The sequence below is a fragment of the Ochotona curzoniae genome, unplaced genomic scaffold, assembly GCF_017591425.1.
Source record: "Ochotona curzoniae isolate NIBS_2020 unplaced genomic scaffold, NIBS_Ocur_1.0 contig_4612, whole genome shotgun sequence".
NCBI classification, from domain to species: domain Eukaryota; kingdom Metazoa; phylum Chordata; class Mammalia; order Lagomorpha; family Ochotonidae; genus Ochotona; species Ochotona curzoniae.
In genome coordinates this window covers 13,964,041-13,986,175 of record NW_024466343.1, presented here as the reverse complement: position 1 = coordinate 13,986,175, position 22,135 = coordinate 13,964,041, and the positions used below count along the sequence as shown (strand labels likewise).

The 22,135-nt window shown below is 38.2% G+C and overlaps 1 protein-coding gene across 7 annotated transcripts; it reads left to right on the top strand.

The window, feature by feature from the left end:
- The first annotated feature begins 215 nt into the window (after positions 1-215).
- On the top strand, positions 216-21,426 carry LOC121161074 (SSX family member 2 interacting protein). Of its 7 annotated transcripts, none has more exons than XM_040987374.1 (14): positions 216-346; positions 1,412-1,581; positions 2,645-2,857; positions 4,847-4,957; positions 7,817-7,952; positions 9,373-9,448; positions 9,534-9,711; positions 10,336-10,338; positions 10,890-11,040; positions 12,736-12,872; positions 13,193-13,363; positions 15,615-15,729; positions 16,209-16,374; positions 20,062-20,720. In XM_040987374.1, the coding sequence occupies exons 1-14, from the start codon at positions 304-306 to the stop codon at positions 20,234-20,236; spliced, it is 1,845 nt and encodes a 614-aa protein (XP_040843308.1). In that variant the 5' UTR covers positions 216-303; the 3' UTR covers positions 20,237-20,720. The 7 variants fall into 7 exon arrangements, with proteins under 7 accessions (XP_040843308.1, XP_040843307.1, XP_040843305.1 ...); XM_040987373.1 differs by having other exon boundaries at positions 13,190-13,363; XM_040987371.1 differs by lacking the exon at positions 10,336-10,338 and having other exon boundaries at positions 20,062-21,426.
- Positions 21,427-22,135: the final 709 nt, after the last annotated feature.

Sequence of the window (22,135 nt, the reverse complement as noted above, 5' to 3'; positions counted from 1 at the left end):
ATATGGGATGCCAGCACTTGGCAGGGGAAGGATTAACCAATTGAACTATTGCGCTACCCCCAACTTAGTTCTTATTAAGCTGTACTGTGTTCTCTGTTCCTGTGCATAGAAAACATCAGAATTTTTCTACTTTGAAGTACACACAACATTTGCATTGGTTTTATTGACTTCCAAATTTTAAAAATATATGTTATTCTGTCATTTGGCTTTCAGGGAGATGCCTACTTAAAAGAGTGGCGACAGCTGGACCACATGCTTCACTGCTGAATTAGTTCCTCAGGTACCCTGACTGTGGACATTGCTATGGGAGATTGGATGACTGTTACAGATCCAGGTCTGTCCTCAGGTAACTGAGTCTCTAATAAATGTAAATTGCATTGTGCATCATAGAGGTGAATTTTTCAATGAAAATAGTCACAAATACTGAAGATGTTACTCGAGAGTATAATAAATGGCTATAAATGCCTGATTTTCTTCAATTTCAATAAAATTGTCAAGGACAGCTAGGAATATGCCATAATTATTAGAGCTAAATGCTCTGGGTAAATAACTATGTATTATTTTTAAGAGGAATTTTTATACATTTTAAATATATTCAGTGGCTACTCTGTTTTTTTTCTGATTTTTTTATTCTAAAGATTTATTTTATTTGAAGAGCAGAGAGAATCTTCTATCTAACTGATTTAATTACTAAGTGGCTGGAATGGCTAGGGGTAGGCTGTGCTGAAGCCAGGAGCTCCATCCTGGTCTCCCATATGAGCACTTTGGACATCCTTTGATGCTTTTCCAGGTGCATTAGCTGGCACTAGGTTAGAAGTGGAGCATCCAGGACTCAAACCAGTGCCCATACAGGATGTTGGCAGTGCAAGTGGTAGCTTAACTCGTGCCACAGTACTGGCTCCCAATTTATTTCTCTAATCACATAATGTTTTAGTCACACAGGCAAGTGGATTTTGTTTTATTTTTTCATAGTTAAGAATGTTTGTAAATGTTATGAATGACAGACAACAGATTGATAATCCACTGGTTCACTCTTCAAATACCTGCAACAGTCAGGACTGGGCCAAACTCGAGAAAGGAACCTGGAACTCTGGGTCTCTTGCATGGCTGGCAGAGATCCATCTTGAGCCCAAACGATTCACCTCAGGGTGTGCATCAGCTGGAAACTGTAACGGGAAATGAATGCCCACTCCTTGTCATTTTGATCAACTGAAAGTAGTGCAAGTTAGGATTGTATGTTGTTAGCTAATAAGCCTACTAAGAATGCCACGTTAATAGTAGTATTTTTTAAATGGTAGTTTTTATATAAAAAGAACTTTATCTTAATTTGAAGATACTTAAAAATGAGTGTTTTAAGAGCTTTGGTAATAGAAATTGTGTTAGTTACTGTGTTTCTTTGATTTTTTTTCAGAAAATAAAAATATCTCTCAGTATACCTCAGAAACAAAGATGTCCCCATCAAGTTTATACTCACAGCAAGTGCTATGTTCTTCAATACCTTTATCAAAAAATGTTCACAGTTTTTTCAGTGCCTTCTGCACAGAAGAGAATATCGAACAGAGTATTTCATATCTTGATCAGGTAACATGTTTCTCTAAGAAGAAATAGCCTGAATCATAAAATGGAATGTGCTATGATTATGAGATTTATCAAGTACGAGATTATTAGCATGTAGTGTAGCCCAAGATAATGTATTAGGATGAGAGAGTACTGTGATGATGTTCTGATCTAGACTAAGGTTAACTTTTATTTAGAGTAGCTTGGCTACCCCATTAATACCAAGGGCTCCAACACTGAGAATCTGTCCATTCATCTTCTGTTGCCATAACGAAATACCTGAGGGTGGTAGGTGCTTCACACAGGGAAAAATTATGGTGAGATTGTAGTTTTAGGGGCTTAAAATTCACTGTATTGAAACTTGTTTATGTTTAGTAGAAGCCCAGTGAGTTGGCTATCCTCACTTTATAACAGCTGCTCTAGCAAGAATTTTACTCGCACGGCAACACTAACAGCAACCTCTTCTAAGTACATGACTCCCAATAACCTAATCATCTTGTGTTTAGCCTTGCATCCTAAAGGCTGCACCACCTGTCCCATCACCACATTGGGGACCAAGTTTCCAGCCCATGATCTCTGGGGAGACAAGTCATTGCAGAGTGTAACCTTCATTGTATTACTGCAAAAACCTCAGTTCTTTACTGCAGGTCACAGGGGATTGTAGGGCTTGATTCTCAGTCCTTTGGAAGTTCACTGTTTAAGGATACTTTTCCTGTTTTTCTCAGAAAAGGTTTGTGTTTACCAAGCTGTCCAATAAGCAACTTAAAAAGTTATCTTTTTAATTTTATATATATATATATATATATATATATATATATATGTCAATCCTGTGCAACATGACATTTTAAAATGTCAGGATTATGGAGTGACTCATTGAGCTTTCACATATGTGTTACCTCCTTACAACTTTCTGTGGTGAGAACAGGTAAAATGTACTCCTCAGCAGTTTTCCAAGGATACAGTACATTGTTAGCTACTGACAGCCACAATGTACAACAGGGCTCTCCAACTTCCCCTCTGAGATTTTGTAACCTTTGACAACTCCCTGTCTGCAGCTGACATTTAAGAAAACATTTTCTCCTACCAGGAATTGACTACTTTTGGTTTTCCTTCATTGTACGAAGAGTCCAAGGGTAAAGAAGCAAAGAGAGAATTAAATATAGTTGCTGTTTTAAATTGCATGAATGAGCTGCTTGTGCTTCAGCGGAAGAACCTTCTGGTTCAGGAGAATGTGGAGACACAGAACCTGAAACTGGGCAGTGACATGGACCATCTGCAGAACTGCTACTCCAAACTGAAGGTAGAAACCTGCACTTCAATCTGGGTGTCAGTGCCATTTTACATGGTTCACTGTTGTGCATTTTCATTCACTTTATCAAACTTCATTCAGTAAATTTAATACAGTAAATTTTCATTTTTATTAAATTTTAGCATTATTTTAAGAAACTTTACACTTTTTTCAACTAGTAAGTAAAACTGAGTTTTTATAAATCAGTTTTATCTTCTCATATTTATATCCAAGGCATTGCTTTTATGAACTATTTAATGTTATGCTTAATCCAAAGAAAGGTTAGGAACTCTGTTCTGAAGAAAATATGGCCTCCTCTATTCCCTCCGAGCTTGCATAGTAAAGTAATTTCAAAGTTACTCTGAGAGGCTGTATCATTTAATTCCATAGAAACATGCTTGAGGTCTATTTGCCAAAAAAGTTAGAACTTTATAAAGTAAATGAGGTAGATATTTTCTAACTCTTTGAAGTCTCTAGAGTCCTAGAAAAAACATAGAAAAGTACTTTAGAAACTTAAGTTTTCTCTGTATCAAGGATGTTTTTTCAGGGCCATGGTCTTGGTATGCTAAAATATTGAACATTCCTAGTTTGTGTTTTTCTTTCTCTTATTTATACCCTTATCTAAAATGTGTGTGCATATATGTGTGTGTATTTAGAACAACATTTGTAAGCCTTGTAAAATTAGTAACTTAATAATTAGCCTGCTATAGGTTTACTGAATTTGAGTCCCTTCTGCATTTTTTGTGGCAGGGACAAAGGATATGTTTTTTCTGACCTTATACAGGCCCCAGGCCAGATTCTTCCCACCACTGGTTTAAGGAACTTTTCATTTGTTGGAACTCCCAAGAACATAGAATGTTTTTTCCAGAATGTCTTCCAATTTGTGATGTTCACCTGGATCAGAATCTTATTTTGAATTTTGAAAGTTTGTCTATTTAGCATATGGATTTGTTTCATTTGTTCAGCAAAATTTGTTTAGTTTTGTGTACTACCAGGCACTGAGTTTCAAAAATGAGTGAAACCTCAGTCCCATTTTCAGGGGGATTACAGTCCAAGGAAAGGAGACACATTGAGTGGTAATTGATGTATTAATTGTTCTTGCTGTGTGGGAGGGGATGAGGAGGGTATGGAAGGCTTCATAAAGAGTTACACTTTGATATTTGAAGAATAAAGTAGGAATTTGCTAGTGTTTGCAAAACGACATTTCAGGCAAGCTATGTAAAAAGCCTTGGGAGAGATGTGAGAGAGTACACTTTCACAGAACCCAAGGCAGCTCTGTGGGTGGCGGAGAGTATGGTGAATAAGAGCGGAGCCTGAGCTGCACATGGTGTAAAAGGCATTGTTCAGAAAACTGATGCACTGAGCAATTGAAAATGGAAGGCATCATGCGAGTACCCTTCTGGTCATAGTGTGGGAAAATTAGAGGGGTGGAGAGTTGTATTTGGGTTGGAAATAGGGGACTTTTAAACCCTGATGAGAAAAAGGATATCTGTTAGCTGGTTTCCATGGAAGGTTTGGACTGGAACTGAGGGAGTGCCAGTGGGGATACCAAGGATGGGATTTGGTGAAGAGTCAGGAAGTAGGATTGGTAGCATTTTATGAAAGATGGACTTGGGGCCATAAGAGTGGTGGATTGAAGATGCCTCTTTCCTTACAGTAGTGTTGTGACTGCCTGAGACTGGAAGGAAAGGAGTGTGATTTTAACAATGCTCAGTGGCAGCAAGATGATGTAGGGGACGATCTCTTGAGAAGCTTGTGTGTGTGTAATACATTAAATAAATACTTCTATTGTGATTAAATATATTAAAATTTAATGTGTAAATTTGCATTTTATAGTGTAGAACATATGATTTCTTTAAATAAATTGATAACTACAAATCTCCAATTTTAGCCAACAGATTTTGTAACGGTGTTTGTAATTTCTTGTTGTTAATCTTTTAAGAATTCAGTTGTTCTGAATCCTTTGTTATTGCTAATCAGAATTACCTGTGGATGTTTTAGGACCAGCTGGAAGCCTCCAGGAGAGAAATGATTGGGCTTCAGGAAAGAGACAGACAGTTACAGTGCAAGAACAGGAATTTGCATCAGCTGCTAAAAAATGAGAAAGATGAGGTGAGTGTGTAAATGAAGTGTGAAATTGTGTGTGTGTGTGTGTGTGTGTGTGTGTGTGTGTGTGTGTGTGTGTGTGTGTGTGATCTGTAGTGGCTATAATGGCCATCTTAATTTAGAAAACAGTGAACCTTTTATCCATCTTGTATCTTAATTAGTATTTTGGAGATCGTTGTATAAGATAGCATCACATTAAATTAGAAGGTTGGCAACCCCTTTCCTCCACAGCCCTCTAATACTGCCCCCAGCAGATCCATTTGATGCAGTATAGGTTAAGCATCCTAACCCTAAGATCCTAAATGCTAAAGTCCATGTCTGTCCTCATGCAGTGGGTTGCAATCAGGACAGGTTAGTAAAATAATTGTATACTAAATTACTAAAAACATTGTATAAATTCTGAAAGTATTATCTAAAATTACTTGCAGCCTTTGTGTATGAGAGACTTGTGTTTGAACTTGAATTCCATCAACAAGAAATCTCATGTGTACACAAATATTCCCAGATCCAAAAATTGAAACACTTCTGGTTCCAGGTGTTTGGGATAAGGATTGTTCAGTGTCCTGTCCTTCCTGGATTCAAATTGACTGTCTCTTTTTCTGGGAACCAGGGTCTGCAAATACAGATCTGTCATTCTCTGCTGTAACTGTAAGGATCCCTGCCATAGCTCTTTTAACAATATCTTAAATATTACCATTGCTCATCCAGTCTGACTACAATGCTGTATAAGCAATTCACATTAAAAGTCTTATTTCTAAGGAAAAGATACAGCTACAGTGGTTACTTACTAGTAGTTACTTAGAAAATAGTAAATCTTTTGAGATAATTTTAATTACTATTTTGGTGGTTATTTAGACCTGTAGTATTAATGCATTTGAAAATAATATTTTTAAAATATGTAAGAAAAATTTCTTCAGTCTGACTCTTAATTATGTAATAACTGTATAAATATAACTTAATTTCAGTGTTTTACAGGTTTTAACTAAAATTAAAAACTTAGACAAGTATTTCTTTAAAAAGGCCCTTAAAGTAATTTAGGTAGATACATTTTATAACATTTGTGTTTTAGTAGTATATTTAGTAAGTGGACAATTAATCTCTTAACAAAATAATAGTTGCATTATCAAACTACAGAAAAATGTATATGTGCTTATGTATACATCTGTATGTGTATGTGTGTATCCATCCCTGAAAGTGTTTCAGAGCATTTTAATTTGGTTTTTTGCTTACACTGAAGCAGTTTGATCCATCTTTGTTAGTGGTTGAGTTCATCTGCTCATCTCCAGTGGAGGTTGAGAGTGGCTGTACGATAGAATGTGGTTCCTATCAGGAGCAGCCTGGAAAGCTGTAGTAGATACACAGTGAAGAGCAATACCTGACACATTATAGATACTCTGAGGGATTTAAACAGGCTTACTATTTCTTTTCTTTTTTTTTTTAAGATTCATTTATTTTTATTGGAAAGGCATATTTACAGAGAGAGGAGAAATGGAAGGATTTTACATCCACTGGTTCACTCCCCCAGTGGCCATAATAGCCAGAGCTGAGCCCATCTAAAGGCAGGAGCTTCCTCTGAATCTCCTGTGCGGGTGCAGGGCCATGCTTCATTGCTTTCCCAGGCCATAAGCAGGGAGGTAAATGGGAAGTAGAGCAGCCAGGATACAAACTGGTGCCCATATAACACGTGGCACTTGGAGGTGGAGAATTAACCAGCTGAGCCAATGCACCAGCCTGTTTATTGAGAACAGTTTGCCTGATGCCATGTGCCACTGGCTGATAGATGTTGTCATAAATTGATGAGAAGTAAAGTGAATACAAGTAGGTATAAGGATGTCACTCCAGATGATGTGATAAATCATTTTAGTTTTAGATGAAGCCTTAATCATCTTTGAATTTAGATTTTATTTTCTGCCTTATCAGAAATTGTGGAGTAAAAGGTGTAGTATATAATTTAGCAATTTGATGTGTCTGGAAATTAAGAAAATCAAAACTTTGTGTTCACTTAATTGTGTCTTTTTAAAACATATTTATTTACTTATTTGAAAGACAGAATTAAAGAAAATGAGGGAAAGAGAAATATGTCTGACATCTAGTAATTCACCTCACCAAATGGCTGCCGTGACTGTCGCTGAGCCAAGCTGAAACCAGGAGCCTAGAACTCCATCCACTTCTTCCATGTGGGCCACAAGGGTCCAAGCACTTGAGCCACAATTTTCTGCTTTCTCAGGGCACATTAGCAGGGAGCTGGATTAAAAATGAAGCAGTTGGAACTTAAACTCACACCCATTTGGGATTCCGGTATTGCAAGTGGTAGCTTAACACACTTATTCACAATATTAACCCCAAATTTAATGATATCTTTTTTTTTTTAAAGATTTATTTTTATTATTTTTTTCATTGGAAAGGCCAGATATACAAAGAGGAGAGACAGAGAGGAAGATCTTCTGTCCGATGATTCACTCCCCAAGTGAATGCAACGGCCAATGCTATGCCGGTCCAAAGCCAGGAGCCTCTTCCGGGTCTCCCACACGGGTGCAGGTTCCCAAAGCTTTGGGCTGTCCTCGACTGCCTTCCCAGGCCACAGGCAGGGAGCTGGAAGGGAAGCGGGGCTGCCGGGATTAGAACCGGCGCCCATATGGGATCCCGGGCGTGCAAGGCGAGGACCTTTAACCACTTGCGCCACCGCGCTGGGCCCAATTTAATGATATCTTAAAGAATGGTTTCCTGTGGTTATGGACAAGGAAACATCATTCCAGAATTTTATAACTATTAACATGGTAACTTAAATGCTGGGATTGCTTGCTTTTGAATGTGGATTTTAACTGGGTTTATCAATCCTCATTTGATAGAAAATGCTTTTTTCAGGTACAAAAATTACAAAGTATCATTGCAAGTAGAGCTACTCAGTATAATCATGATATGAAAAGAAAAGAACGAGAATACAATAAATTAAAGGAACGTCTACATCAGCTTGTGATGAACAAAAAGGATAAAAAAATAGGTAAGCAACTGGCTGAGTACAACTGTAGGAGTACACTAATGTTATGCTAAGAAATGTGAAAGGATTCAGCCCAGTAACTGCTGGGGCAGTGTTTTCATGCTTTGTGCAGTTGGTTTTAGATGGTCTTCTTCTGTATAAGCCAGAAATATAGACAACTGCTTTGTGAAAGTTACTTTGCTTTGCTGCATTAGTTGCACATACTATTTTAACATAACCAGAATAGGGTTAATCATAGAGGAGCACAAAGCTGGGGACAATGTAATCTTCCAAAGAAAAGAACCAATACTATGAAAAAGCAGCATCAATTTCCAAGTATCAAAAAAATTAATTTGGAATTAACTTCATAAAATTGTTCTTGGACCAAATCATTCATGTCAGTTGAGTTCCTTTCATTATATTTAAATGCATTTTGAAGCACTTCGTTGTAGGGCTAGACTGTACAAGTTATGTGTGGCAAAAACATTTTTTCTGATGTTGTTCTCCAACTATAATTGATAACTGTTTCAGCGTGAATATATGCATCATTTCAACTAAACTATAGATTATGAACTAAACCCACATATACACATAAGTGGAGCTATACAGTACACTATGTGCTGGCCAGATATAATTCAGGAACAAGAAAGCCACATTTGTTCATTGAGGTGTGGTTCCTGTACGCATTTCACGCAGACTTCTAGCAGCATTTTGCAGTGGGATTCCTCAATTGTCTCTCCTAACTAAGCTGAGCTTGGGTTTCTGCACCCACGGGTGAACGTCTGTTTCAGACTGTGATACAGTAAGCTCTGCCTGCTGTCAGCAGGCATCACTGTTCTTCGTAGCAGAGATGGTGCAGTCACTTAAATATTTAATTTGAAAACTGTTAAGCAGTTAAGACAAGATGCAGTGATCTTTAAGTATTCTGAGTTAATAAACCTCGTGTCTTTGGAAAACATTGTGTTTTAAGGTTGGTTAGCATTGTACTCATTCTTTGATGAATGAGAGAGCAGGGTGAAGTGGTAAGAGTATAGAAATAACATCTAGTTGGAAAATTTTGAAATAGTTCAGTATAGAAACAGAACCCTTAGATAGGGGCTTAGCTGTTTCCCAGTCCATATCAATTGGAAGCAACAATTTCATGTTTGCAGGGGGGCCGGATGCTTTGTTCACTTGTAATATGTTATGTAGTTTAATATTTTTTTCAGTAGTCTTAACTCTTCTTGGGTGCCCACTTTTGTTGTTCTTACCATATCAATGAAGAAACAGATTTAACCTGCTTCAGTACTTTCAGGCAGTAAACGTAGAATTTGAAATTAGGCTGTTTGAGGTATATCTTAAGTTATCTACCAAGCTGATCCCTGATGTGTTTAGAGTGCATTAGAGTTGTCAACACCTGCATTTGTATGGTAAGAATTTGTTTTGTGTGTTCATGTTTGTGTAGCCATGGACGTTTTAAATTATGTGGGGAGAGCTGATGGAAAAAGAGGCTCCTGGAGGACTGGCAAAACCGAAGCCAGGTAAAGTCTGACATAACTAGACAGATTTAATCAGGCTTAACTTTTTTATATGCTATATTTTCATACTCAATAATTTCTTTCTCAGGAATGAAGATGAAATGTATAAAATTCTCTTGAATGATTATGAATATCGTCAGAAACAAATCCTAATGGAAAATGCTGAACTTAAGAAGGTTCTTCAACAAATGAAAAAGGAAATGATTTCTCTCCTTTCTCCCCAAAAAAAGAAACCCAGAGAACGGGCAGATGATGGTACAGGAACTGTAAGTAGGCCTCCCCCTTCTAATACAGTCTCAGATTGCTGCATAGAACAGTCAACTCCAAATGGGAATTCTAAGGAGGGCCTGATTGGTTTTATGAGTAAGGGATACTTGGTGATGTGCAGCCTTCAGTTTCCATGACAACTATGTAACCATCTCTCCGTCTGCAGACATGCCTGGGAAATCATGGAGATGACTTTCTGGGGACTTCCTTTGTACTAAGCACTGTGATAAACACAATATAATCATTGTCTAATTTGATCACATTTCTTATATGAGAAAGTATGTCAAATATCATATAATTTGATGACTTTAATACCATGCTTAGTGCAGTTTTATGGATGGGGACTTTGAAGTACGATGGTTACTGCTCAGCATTACACAAAGTAGAACTAGGACTAACATCAAAACCTGGCCTGCTCGAGCTTTATGGCCTCAGTGGAGCGGCTTCTGGCAAGGATGCTGGGCTAGGTGCCCTTTGGATTTAATTTAAAACATTGTGAAGTCTACCTAGAGAGTGAAACTCAGGTTAACTTTGGAAAACAAGCAGTCATGGGGTCCATAAATTTATTGAATGTTCATGATGTTTTATTCTCTTGAGAGAAAATATTTAAACTTTTTTAAAAGGTTGTCTTTTGGAGGAGAAGGGGAGACATGATTATTTATTCCATCTGTTAGGTGCTGTCGTAGTACGCTGCAAGATGTAAAGCAGACCAATTAGGGCAGCCAAGGAAGGAAACAAGAGAAAATGACGTTTGGCTTAGTTTTTAAAAAGCAGGTTGGTGTTCCTGAGCCAGAACACGTGGGGAAAGCATTTGACACGGGATGATAAATGCAGAGGTCTGAAAAAAGTCACAGAATGGCAGAAATTCTTTTTACTTCATTACTTTACAACTACGGTTAAATTCCAGGTTCCATGAAGTTTGCGTTAGTGATTACAGTCTGAAAATAGCAGTGTTGATGGAAAAAATTCATTGCCAGCAAGTCACTAAAACTTCAAACTTCTATTTGAGGATTATTTATTTTGTATTGTCACAGACTGAGCAAACCGATAAGCCCCTTTCACCTTGTTTTTTTTCCATAAACCGTCGTATGTGTGAGGTGCAACACGGCACTGACATTGGTAAGGCTGGTGATGGGGTCAGCTGCACCTCTTCCTTTTGTCCCTCTCCCCATTGCAGGCTGTCTCTGATGTGGAAGACGATGCTGGGGAACTGAGCAGAGAGAGCGTGTGGGACCTTTCCTGTGAGACCGTGAGAGAGCAGCTTACCAACAGCATCAGGAAACAGTGGAGAATTCTGAAAAGTCATGTCGAAAAGCTCGATAACCAAGGTAGCTATTGCTTCTCTGCATGTGAAGGGAGTCATGAGGCTCAGCGTCCTTTCGGCCACGTGGAAAGCCGCCTTGTGGATGCAGACTCAGCACTGTAGCTCAGTCTGGTGATCTGAAAGCAAGATTGTGCCTGCCTTTGGACATGGGGTTTGAATCTCAGTAAGAAAAGTACACACACTCCATGTGGCTCTCTTTAAAAGAGAGTACTGTTTCCAACTACTCTTAATTGCTTACGCAGCTGACACAAGACTTAAACCTTTCTTTTTTACTAATCTTGTAAATCAAGAAATACTTGGCATCATGAGGTATGACCTTTGCTTCTTGTATTTTGCAAAATTATTTTTTAACAGTTTATTTATTTGAAAAGCGGAGTTGCAAAGGAGAGGATCAAGAGAGAGCAGTATTTCCATCTGCTGGTTCATTTCCTAAATGGCTACAACAGTCAGGGTTAGGCCATGCTGAAGGTGGGAGCCTAGACGGAACTCTGTTCTGGTCTCCTCTGTATGGAGGGCAGGAGCCCACACCTCTTTCACTGCTTTTCCAGTGTCATTGATAAGGCCTGGCTCAGAAGTACAACAGCTGATGCTTGAACTCACACCCATATGAAGATGCTGGTAATGCAGTCATTGGCTTAACCTACTGTGCCAATCTTCAGTAATATCTGTACTTTCTGATCTTTTGCCTTGTTAGGTATATTTTGCATACTTTTCAATCAGGAAAATTAGATTATGCTCAATAGTGAAGTCTGTATAAAGAAAACGCAGTTTAAATTGTCAAAACCAGCAACTCAGTGCCAACTTTACATAATAAAAAATACTCAGCAAAATTACTATGTATGAAAATTAACTTGCATGAGATTTTATTATTTTGAGTCATCAGTGCCTGCTAACAATACCAGATGTGTTTGAATTTCATATTTGTTGAATTTAATCACAGCAAAATTTATACCACTGCATTTGAGGCAGTATTGTTATTTTTCTCTTCTGTGAATGTAACATATGACGTATTTTTAATTAGCACGTTATTGTATAAATGCAGATTACCAGTTGAATGTTGGCAGTAGCACTCTATTTGTGAGGATATAATTTCATCCTGGAATTATACATATGTGTAGTTCTGTGAACACCTAGATGCTATGCTTTTTAAATTTTTCATAGTTTTAAGATAATATACATTTAGTATTTTTATAGCCTATGGGTTTTTTAAAGATTTATTTTCCTTGAAAGTTGGAGTTCTAGAATGGGAGAAAAGGAGAGACAAAAAAGATCTTCAACTGCTGGTTCACTCCTCAGATGGCTGCACTGCTTAGAGCTTGGCCCATCTAGTCCAAAGTTGAGAGCCAGCAGCTGCTTCTGAGTTTCCCGTGTTCGGAGGCACATTCTTATGACATTCTCTGCTGCTTTCCCAGGCCACAAGCAGGGAGTTGGATCGGAAATGGAACAGCCAGTACACAAACTGGTGCCTGTATGGGATGTGAGCACCACAGGTGGAGGATTAGCTTGTTACATCACCACATCAGCACCAGCTTGGGAAATTGTAACAGGCCAAAGAAAAAAACTCCACTTTAAAAACCTGTTAGATTCTAGAAAGAGGGAAGTTCAAAGTCTTGATTTTTAAATATGTATCTCAAAATACCGAAGACTTAATGATAGCTGTTAAGCATTTGCCTTTTTTTCCCCTGGTTGTTTGTATTAGTTTCTAAGGTACATGTAGAAGGTTTTAATGATGAAGATGTAATATCACGACAAGACCATGAACAAGAAACTGAAAAACTAGAATTAGAAATTCAGCACTGTAAAGAAATGATTAAAACTCAACAACAACTTTTACAGGTAAATGAAACTTACCTTTCAAAGCTGTTCCCCTGGAAAGGCCAGAGTTTTATACTCTTACTAGATTTTTATCCTGTATTTGATACAAGTATACAACATTTTTCCAATCTAAATTAAGTTGTCTGCTAACAAATATATTACCATTCTTTTAATAGTTCATGCTTTGCTAGTTGACATAGTACCACTTGGGCATTGAGAATTCCTGCTTGATTTTGTTCAATTTCAGTCTTTGCACTAAAGCTTGACCTGCCGTCCCTTGCTTTCATTTTGGCTTGTTGGAGTGTTGCTGGGACTTACTAAATTTTAAAATTTAATAGCAGCAGCTCGCTACTGCCTGTGATGATGATACCACTTCACTATTACGAGACTGTTATTTGTTAGAAGAAAAAGAACGCCTCAAAGAAGAATGGTCACTTTTTAAAGAGCAGAAAAAGAATTTTGAGAGAGAACGAAGAAGCTTTACAGAGGCTGCTATTCGCCTAGGCTTGGAGGTATTAACAGCTGTGGGATTCATGAAAATTCAGGGGCGGGTCATCAGTAGGCTACTCTACATTCTGCTGTTAATTGCTTCTTTGCTATCTTGGTTTTTTCTTAAGTATTTCAGCTGACAGGCTGAGTGTATGAACTATCAGAATTCAGAATTTTTTTAAAGACATATTTTTTTATTTGAAAGGCAGAGTCACAGAGAAGAGACAGAGTTTTTCCATCTCTTGCATTGTCACTCCCCAGTGATGGCTAGAGCTGGGCTGCTCTGAAGTTAGGAATCGGGAGCTGCTTCAGTTTCCTGCATGAGTGCAGGGGCCCAAGCACTAGGCCATCCTCTGCTGCTTTCCCAGGCACATTAGCAGGGAGCTGGATTGGAAGTGGAGCAGCCAGGAATGGAACCAGCGTCTACATGGGATGCCAGTGCCATAGCTTGCCCCCAGCCCCTAGAGTATTATCTTTTTCACCTGACCAGATTTAAAAATGAGATTTTTTAAAAAAAACCTATTTAGCATTTCATCATTCTTTTCAAATTGGCTTCCTACTGTTGAGTGTGTAATTTCACACAAGAGATGGTATGTTTTGGGCATCTGTCATTTAACCATCACAGTAGTGTGGGTATCAGAAGACAGTGTACCCAAAAGCATTTTGTCTCCATCCCCAATCCCTCCCCAAGGGCTGCATGTGTTAAGAGTAAGCAGTAACAGTAACGATGTGGTTTGTTGTACTTATAGTGCACTTCAACTGATGGCCTCTTTTGTTGTTTTGTTTTGTTTTGTTTTGTTTTGTTTTGTTTTGTTTTGTTTTGTTTTGTTTTGTTTTGTTTTGTGGTGGCAAAGGCCTTAAAACCCTCATGGAAAATTTGCAGCTTTTAATTTTATTTTTTCATCAGTTTTTTTGAACCTTCTCTTATTGTCCTTTTAAAGATAGAGAAATTAACATCTAAATATAACTTAAAAAATTTAAATTCATACCAAAAGGCACGAAGTGAGAAAATGTGCTCCTCTATCCTCACGTGCACTCCTGAGAAGAACATTTCTGTTGGTGCTTCCTCTGGAAAGTGCCATTTGACTATTAAATGTTCTTTGTTGATAGTGGTTAGTCCTAGTACTTCACATCCACAATGTTCACCCTCCATATCTGATTTCTTGCTTCTGTTACATTTGTCCTTCGGGTTGCTTTTATTAATAGTGTGTGTAATACTGCTTTTTTATGCTTCAATTTTCAAACAATGTCAGTTTCTTCCTGCTCTACTTTTCAATTTGTAATATTAACAATTATTATTAGTTCATTTAAATTTTAAATTCTCTTATGTAAGTGTGTGATTCTCTTAGTCTAAGTGTAAGTGTGTCTAAACTTCAGACTAGAAAAGTGGAAAACCAGGCTAAATAAGCCAGTGTTGGGTGCAGTGGTTAAAATGCTAGTTGGAAAACCTGCATCCCAGATTGGAGTGTCTGGGATCAACTCCCAGCTCTGCTTCCAATTCCAGCTTCCCACTGATGTGCAACAGGGAGCTAGCAGGTGCTGTTGAAGCTCAAACAGTGGAGTCCCAGCCAATGATGTGGGAGACACACATTGAGTTCTGGGCTCGCATAGGCTTGGCCTGGCCCTTCCCTGGCTGTTGTGACCATACGGACAGTGAGCCAGCAGCAGATAGAGTATCTGCCAGTATCTATTTCTGTCTTTCTAATAAATAAAATGTAAAACAAAAAATCTGAGGTTTTCTCTTGCCTGTATGTTGTGAATCATCAAACTGATGTTCAGGATTTTGTTTTTATTGCTGGAGTTTTATTTCAGAATTTATCCTTTGAATTCCCTAATGTACTCAATTTTTAAAAGAGATTTATGTATTTATTTGAGGTGCAGAGTTAGAGAGATAGAGATCTCCCACCCATTGTTGGTTCATTTGCTAAATGGTTGGTTGGCTGGAGCTGAGCTAGGCCAGAATAGGAAGCCAAGAGCTTTGTCTAAATCTCCCACATGGTTGCAGGGACCCAGGCACATGGGTCATCTGCTGATGCTTTTGCCAGATGCATTAGTTGGCAATTGGAACCGAAGTGGGGAGGCTGGAACTCGAACCAGTGCACATAAGGGGTGCTGGTGTTAGTGACTTTTATCGACCACTGTCCTATTCTAAAACATATATAGGTGCAGTTAGGCAGATAGCAAATACAGATAACTAGAGAAATCACATGAAATGGCAACAGTGTGGATGCTGACATATTGATCATTGTTTCTTTGGTTTGTTTTTGATGGTAGAGAAAGGCATTTGAAGAAGAACGGGCCAGTTGGTTAAAGCAGCAGTTTTTAAATATGACTACCTTTGACCACCAGAACTCAGAAAATGTGAAACTTTTCAGTGCCTTCTCAGGAAGTAAGTGTGCCTGCTCATAAACTCCTGTCTGAAAACACACTTAAATAAAGCACAAGGGTTATTAACATAAAACTATGGAGATCACCAATAAGAGCTCTTTAACTGGAACTAAAAATCAACTTTAATATTTTATTTACTGTTGTTAAACTGGAAATGACAAGAAAACTATGCATAATAAAGTAACTTTGTCCTAAATGTGTCACAATCTCAGTTTTGACTATTCTCATTCTAGAAGTATTTTTTTTTAATGTAGTTCCTTCTAAATATTTGCAGAATGTACAGGAAAAATCACAAAATTAGTGAAATTCAAATTAACATTTTTGATTTTTTTACCTCCTTCAGAACTTTAATGACTCATGCCAGTTAGTTGCCTTGACTGTATTTAATGCTTCATCATTAATATGCACTGCTTGTGCACCCCTCACACCCCTACCCTTCCACCACCTACCCCTTCCACCCCTGCATTTTTTTTTCAACAGGTTCTGACCGGGACAATCTTATAATGCCCTCAAGGCCGCGGCAAAAGAAGCCTCATGGTGTACCTAACGGGTCTCCAGTTTGCACATCTAAGCTGACTCAGTCTCTTCCTGCCTCACCTTCTACTTCAGACTTCTGCCAGACACGTTCCTGTGTGTCTGAACATAGGTATTTGTCTGTGGGAGATTTTTCTCGCTCACTTTTCAAATTGCTTAACTTGTACTGTTAAGGAAAAAATGGTCTATCTGTTGTATTAGTGACAATAGAGACTTTAAAGAGGAGTTTAGTAGATTGATTTTTTTGGAGATTTATTTATTTGAAACAGTTCCAGAGAGGGGGAGAAGGCTAAGACAGAGATGTTCCATCCACTTGTCTATTCCCCAGGTGGCCACAACCGCCAAAGCTGAGCCAGGCCGAAGGTGGGAGCTAGGAACTCTGATTCTCCCACCTGGTTAGCAGGGGCCCAAGGGCTTGGACTATGGGGATGGGAAGCTGTATCACAAGTGATGGCTTTACCTTCAGTGCCCCAAAGCCAGCTCAATAGGTTGATTTCCTTATTCTACAAATAGTTTTCTCTGTCCCTACATGATTTTCTTTTCCTGCCTTCCTGCCTTCCTTCCTTCCTTTTCCTTTTCATTCTTTATTTTTTGTTTTCATCTGGAAGGTATAGTTAGAGGAGAAGGGAGTGTTCTTTATCCATTAGTTCACTCCCCAAATAACTAAAACAGCCAGAGCTGGACCTGTCTGAATCCAGGAGCCTAGAGCTTCTTCCAGGTCTCCCATGTTGGGTGTAGGGTCCCAAGAACTTGGGCTGTCTTTCACTGCTTTCCCAGGCACATTAACAGGAAGCTGGATTGCAAGTGGAGCAGCAGGGACCTGAACCACCACCCATGTGGGATGATGGCACTGCATGTAGAGGCTCGATCTACAGCACCACAGTGCCTGCCCCACTACATCATTTTCTTAGATACAATGTCAGACCCTGCTTCAGAGCCAATGCCAAGATTAATTTTGAACTAAACATAGAAGCAAAGAGTATTCTTAGTAAAGAAAGAGCAGTAGATACAGATGTGGTGTAATGGGTTAAGCCATTTCTAAAAACTGTCACCTGTGAAACAAGGCCTGGGAGCAAGTTCCAGCTAGTCTGTGCTTCCAGGCCAGCCTCCTGCTGATGCATGCCTCAGGGAGAGGCATCAAATGATAGCGCAAGTGCTTTAGTCCTTTTGTCCTGTACCAGTGCTGACTGACTGTTCTGCCCTTTGGGGAGTGAATCCCCAAATGGAAAATGTCTTTGTGTATGTCTCTCCCTTCCTCTCTCTGTATTTCTGCCTTTCAAACAAATAAGTCTTTAAAAGAAGGTAGCAAGGAGTAAAAAGAAAACAAAGGGTGAAGTTAGCAAGTGCAGTGATGATCTTTCCTCTTAAGCTGGGAGACAAGGTCCTGAGGGCCTGTGGTTTTACTAGTGCCTTGGAAAGTGAGATTCAGAGCTGCAAGCAAACTTGGCCTGTGGTAGAGAGAAATTGGTGTGGTAGAACTAAGTACTAAGCCAGCTGGCTGTCAGGACAAGAATTATAAAACAGATTTTAAAACCAAATATGAAGCTCTTTAAAAGAAGGATGAGACGCTGTAATTTGTAGTTGCTTTTCAGAGAAGTTGGGATTGGGACTGCAATCCAGCACCTGGGGGTGTCACATGCTGGGCAGGAGGACTCCCTGAACTGTAGGGATCCTGAGGCAGGACAGCACATGTCAGAGGTGAATGTAGTTAGTGGAATGTCTGTGGCCCAAACAGCAGCTGGGATTATGCCAGACTGAAGCCGGGGCTTCCTTCTAGGTTGCCAAACGTGGGTATCAGGAACTAAGGTACTTAAGCCATCATGTTGTCTCTCAGTGTATACAGAAGGAAGCTGGAATCCAATATGGAGGCAGGACTACAGTCATCACACCACAAAACCTATCCCATGCTCAGTAATTACTGGCTTGTGAGCAATATTGTTTATATAAAACTTTATTCCACTTCATTTGTGCATTCTCTCTTGCTCACTCACGCACACACATTTGGAGTAAATCTGTAAAGAATTTTAGTCTATATTTGCAGATCAAATATTGTTCTAAAGGCAATGGAAAAGCATTGGAGAGTTTTAAATAGAAGCTTGGAAACAATTTCAAGTTTTAAATAGAGTATGCTGTTTTTATTTTAGGGAAAAAGAATTGTAGGAGTCAGTGATGTAAACCAGGAAAACAGTATTGGAACAGAAATGAGAAATGGTGGCAATTTGGACAACAACCATAATGTAAAGATAGAAATGCTTAAACTTGGCGTATATTTTGAAGTTAGAATCAACAGGTTGACTGATATATTAAATATGGGAAGCAAAAGCTTATAGACAAAAGATAATGTGAGAATTTGTTCATGTAGGCTATTACAGAAATTCCCAAATTTGACACAAATTCCTTGTCACCATTTGGAAATAATGGATTTTATGTCTTAAGGATAGTGTAACTAACTTGTCTCAGTAGTCTTTATGTGTTTGAAATTTTTTACCTGACACAATTATTTTGGTTATGAGATATTCCTCAGAGGTGTCACTTTGAGTTTAATAAGCGTAAGACACCCTGTGTTTATGTGCTCCTGTCCAAGGACGTTGTGGATTAACTGTCAATATATATAAGACACTTAGTACATAGTACATTGTAAACCTTCAGTGACAGGCTATGGGAGGAAAAGATGTGATCAGGAATGTATTGTAAGAATGCTTTTTGTTTCTCATGTTCTGAAGCCTAGCCTCGCCAGCATCCATAGCATAGAAAATAAGATGTTGGTGCTTAAGAAATGGGCTATTCCAGCCACTCAGAATAAAACATAAGTGAGTCCTGTGAAAAATAGAAAAGCCTTGCAGCTTGACATTGATTTCTTGAAATGGTAAATTATTTGCATTGGGATCTCTACCTCCTGGAGCACCTTGGATTTGGGTTTATGTTTAGATAACAGCAAAATAATGTCTACAGCAATGACCCCTTTGCTCCTTTACTGTAGAAAAGAATTCTGTGGATAGGCTATGTCTTCATGGAACTCTCTTACTTACTTACAGAACTTGGCTGTGACACCTCTGAGGAATTGGGATTTTGGGGACTGACTCATTGTAAGCAATTCTTTTTGTAAAGGATAAATCTGCATAATCACAAATTTTGATTAAGTCTTTAGAATTAGAAGTAATTTAAGTTTTTTAGGGTTGCTGCATTATAAGGTCAGGTTAGTGGTAAAGAAAAATCATACAAGAATGTACATTTAGAAGAGTTTCTGTGAGAAAAATATGCTATATATGCAATTGGTAAAAATGTCATTCCCTATACTTCACAGATTATTAATCAATTAACCATATTTCTTTGTTTTGAGACTGGTTCAACCTAAATAATCTGTCCTCAATTTGTAGTCTCAGAATTACTTGTATAGGTTTTCATTAAATATCTAGAGGGACAGATAGACGTAGTAGGTGTGCATGAGCAAAAATATGGAAAAACACATTAGAGATCCGGAAATAGTGGCAGAAAGCAGTGTGTGGAATGTCAGTTGAAAAATCTCACATGTTCTCTGTCCACCTTAAGTTTTGTTTGGGCATGTGATTCAGAACAGACTAAAGGATAAATAAACAGGTTGGTTGATAATTAAGTGAGATATAAAACTGGCCAGTGAGGCTATTTGAAGCTGTTCTGTTTAATGTTCTTGATGATGCATCTTCAAAATATCCTTGGCACAGGGCAGGGGGGCCATGGGACTTCAGATGTTATTCAGTTGTACCTAAAGTGTATGAGGAACAGGGGAGACTTAGGAAGATCTTTCTTTTGTTTCCAGCAGTTCAATCAATGTGCTTAATATAACTCCTGAAGAAACTAAGCCAAATCAGATGGGACGAGAATGTACAAATCAAAAGTGGAATATGGTGTCAAGACCTGGATCCCAGGAAGGTGGCTACAGTGGCTGCTTCTCCCCCTACACAAATGCTCATGTGGAGAAAGATGACTTACCTTAGACTCGCCAGCCAGCCAGGATGTCTTCATGAACCTGTTCATCCAACTTCACATCTGAGTTGAAAACAGGGTACAGGGTATATCATAAAGTTTGTCATCTCTGATGACTTCAGGTGGTCTGAGTGATCTGTTTGGTCTCCCTTGTCTTCCCCCAAAGAGCTGAAACGTGAAATCTGTTTAAACAGATCTAAAAGCTTTGGACATGTATTTTTAGTAACAGAAGCATCTGGTTCTGTGAATAAAGGAATGTAAGGTGTTGGGGTAGAAACAAAGCACTAGAATGAGTTTCCTCTTACAGGTAATAAAAACAGCACTTTTAGGAAATCAATTATTGTAAATGCTTAATTTTTGTCTCAAATATAGTTGGAATTGGAAGTTTAGTCTTTACTTGAATGTATACTGTAGATTTTTAACAAAGCAAGTTCTATATTTATTATGTTTAGTGTGATTTGAAATTACCTCTTTCATATGTTTTAAATAAAGTGAAATTTATGTATGTTTTGTATATAGATACACATGATTATGTTAAAAGCCTTTAAGATATAGAAATTTCGCACAACCGTAAGTATAGCATTTCATGCCAATAAAGATTTTTTTGGTTAAATTCTGTTTATAGATATGTTAGGTCCATTGCCACATTGCATTTAAATTTTTTTTTAATTCATCTTGACAGTATATAGTCAAAGTTGTACCATGAAGCAGTGTTCTTTAGATAATCAACATTATTAATATTACATTTTTGAGATTTTTACATTAGATTTTTATTTTATATATGTAGAATATTAAAAGGACTATTGATTTTAGAGTACGGGGCAAGACAAGTAAAAATGACTTTGAATGGAACAATCTAAGAATATTGGTTTAAGGTATTTGGATGATGGAAGATAGTTAAGATATCTGGATGGTGTTGTTTCCCTTAATAGATGAATCCCAATTCAGTCATTTCTGTACCGGCTAGGGCTTTGTGTCATTGCCAATAATTTTAAAATAATTTGTTCTCAGTGAGACCCCACTGATGCTCAAGAACAATGACAATGTATTTTACAATCCATGTTCTCTGGACAATCTTTTGTCATTGCATTTTCAGAACAGTCTTAGACTCTTTGCTGTCTCTCTAATGTCCCTGATTGCATGTTTCTTCAAGAAAAGCATCTTATTACTGATAGTAATATTACTGTAGGTCCCAGATTTTCATCAGAAAGCTTTAAGTGCCTACCCTTGCTTGTCTTTGTATATAAACGCTGACGCAGATCCTGTCTGAGTAGTCAGGGCCACCTGCCTGCCATCTTCTCCCAAACCCTGTTGTGGTTGTTCCATCTAAATTTGTTGTATTCCCCCCTCCCCAAAATCGCCTATTTGTGTCATCTGTTTACTTACATGTGACTCTTTGGAGTTGGGTGGCATCAGCCATATTTTTAGGGCTGATAGGGTAACATTAAGAGTATCTTATAATTTGTAACATAGTAACCATATTTAGGCTGAGCTGCTGCCTCTTAAACATTAGTCACTCACTGCCTTCAGCTTGATGCATGACCACTTCTTTGCTATATAGAATATTACAGATGTGATGGAATTTCAGAGACACTGCCATATCCCAAAGGAGGAGACTTGGCTGAGCTCTAATTATTTTGTTGTTGAGCAATAACATGATCAAAGAAAGGTCAATTTAAAAAATCGCGATGTGCTTGTCACAAATTCCTCACCATCACTACCACCTGAGGTTTCCATGTGGTGTTTGCCAACTGTGAATATTTCGGCTTTCAGTGCCCACCTCTCAAGAGAACACTGTATTTCATGACAGTAATTTTTAAACAGTCGGTAGCTGTTTTTGTTGTATGTTTCCATTTTAAAGAGAACCTTGTTATCTGAAAGGAAAAATTGCTTGTCAAACAAGCAGTAAA